We start from the raw sequence: 2,033 nt of genomic DNA on the forward strand, positions 1-2,033 counted from the left end.
CTATCAAAAATAATCTTTAGTTTATAACAAAAAAAGAAAAAGAAAAATACAAAGGTTTAACTCCTTGAACAACAATTCATACGTTTACATATTTTCAACATACAACAAAAATACAAATCATAAATTAAATGAAAGGTAGCAGAAGAAGATAAAATCTTATTATATCTGCCCCTTTTTCTCAAGTAAATAAATTAAATCAAAAATAATCTTTTATTTGGTTGTTTCGGTTGTTTGCACATAAACAGATTAGGTCAGTTTAAGCAGCCAGCGTCTGAACTAGGGTTGGGCATAATCGTATCGTGAGCAATTAATCGTCAGAAAAACATTAATCGATTGTTTTTTGGCACTTGACGATTAATACGATTAATGCCACGAGGCAGAGTCAGTGCGGTGCTCCTCTCTGCTTCAAATATGACAAACATTAAAAAAATTCTGTAATTTATTTATCTATCAACAAAATTAAAAAATTGATGTATAGCCTGAAGTCTGTAATTTTGACACAATTTGGAACACATTTTTTATGAAAAGGAAATCTTTCCCACTAAATTGGTCATGTGACCAGGACATAAAGGTGTCCAGGGACTCCAGGGGATTAATCGTCAAATTAATCGTTATCGTCTAAATACCACAATTAATCGTGATTAATTTTTTTGCCAATATTGCCCAACCCTGGTCTGAACTGCCGAAATCGGCATCGCTGTCGCAGCTGATTGACAAAATTGCATAGTTTTCTTCTTCCACTACTTGTCAAAAGGCCTGCGCTGAACTTTCCCCCTTCTGCATAAGAAATGATTGTGTGGTTGGTCAGAAGTTAGTGGGCGTGTTTGTTTATGCTGAATAGCGTTTGGTTTCTGCATTTTGCTTCAACTTTTCTACTATCTAGTTCCACCTAATTATATCAAACTTGTGTTTAATCAAAACAATGAGAAGTTGTGGCCTTTGCTCTTTACTTCACCATTTACTACATTGTTCATCTTAAATCTGAGTTTTCATTCCTAATACAGTGAGTTCACAAGCTAACACAACCATTCACCCATCCAGCACACATTTGTACTTTAGCATTTGCCACATTGTGTGCTAAAATACTAAATGCTACATTTTGTTTAGTATATTTGAAAAAGACAAATGACTGATTATTGCAGCATAGGGCCATATTTGCTTAGCATTAAATAAAGTCAAACAATAACTCACACTCTATGATATCTTCATAAAGTTTCTCTCTGCTGCTCACCTCACTAGAATCCTCTTGTTCGTTGATGACCATGATGGCATCTTCTTGAGCCTTCCGCTTCGCCTCGGCCAGAGTCTTCTCCATCTTTGCCCGCTCGGCTGCAATCATCTCGAAGGCTTTCTGCTCAGCCTCCGCCACAGCTTTCTGAACTTCATCCATGGCCTGACGCTTTACTTCGTTCACTGCCTCTTCTGCAAACAAGGAAAAACAAGCCTTTAGAGTTAACTCCAGCATATATGTGCCTAGCATACAGTGGTTTGATAAATCAGTGTTTTTTTTTTTGTATAAAAAAAGAAAAATATATATACTTTTGGCAGTAATTAAAAAAAGGATTTTAAATTTTTTTTACCAGCTTTTCTCCAGATCTCATCTGTAACGTATGCTGAGCCTGGCCGTGGTGCAAACTCACGCTGGGAGTCTGTGGGAAAGACACAAACAAAGAGGATAAACACCAGCCAGGACTAACAAAGAAAGATTTATTTTATTTTTTTTTTAAATAATGTCTGTCTTTCAGAATGGCAGCTTAATTAAGACTAAAAAGCCTCAACGGTATGAACAAACTTTTACATCAAGTAGTTAATTTAGTCACAGATGCAAACACGTTTGCATTCTTTAAGGCACACAACCAACGTAATTGTTGGTTGTCAAATTCTTGGACTGATCTGAGATGTGACAGCTTCAGAAAGGAATGTGTTTGGCTCAGAGAAAACTGCAGACCAACATGACGTGTCAATATTCCGACTGTTCTGTCAGATTTCTTCCCCCCTGAGTTTCTGTTCGCTTCTGCGTCGCTCCGAGGCTC

The 2,033-nt window shown here is 36.8% G+C and overlaps 1 protein-coding gene across 1 annotated transcript; it reads right to left on the reverse strand.

Moving 5' to 3' along the window:
- Window positions 1-1,231: 1,231 nt before the first annotated feature.
- Window positions 1,232-1,649, reverse strand: LOC106536697 (protein CBFA2T1; the record flags this gene model as incomplete). The annotated part of the gene is given in 2 exon segments (XM_014034017.1): window positions 1,232-1,422; window positions 1,581-1,649. Coding segments are annotated over 2 exon segments (260 nt in total), but the record flags the coding sequence as incomplete, so codon positions are not given.
- Window positions 1,650-2,033: the final 384 nt, after the last annotated feature.

Source organism: Austrofundulus limnaeus, unplaced genomic scaffold (genome assembly GCF_001266775.1).
Source record: "Austrofundulus limnaeus strain Quisiro unplaced genomic scaffold, Austrofundulus_limnaeus-1.0 Scaffold1938, whole genome shotgun sequence".
NCBI lineage: Eukaryota > Metazoa > Chordata > Actinopteri > Cyprinodontiformes > Rivulidae > Austrofundulus > Austrofundulus limnaeus.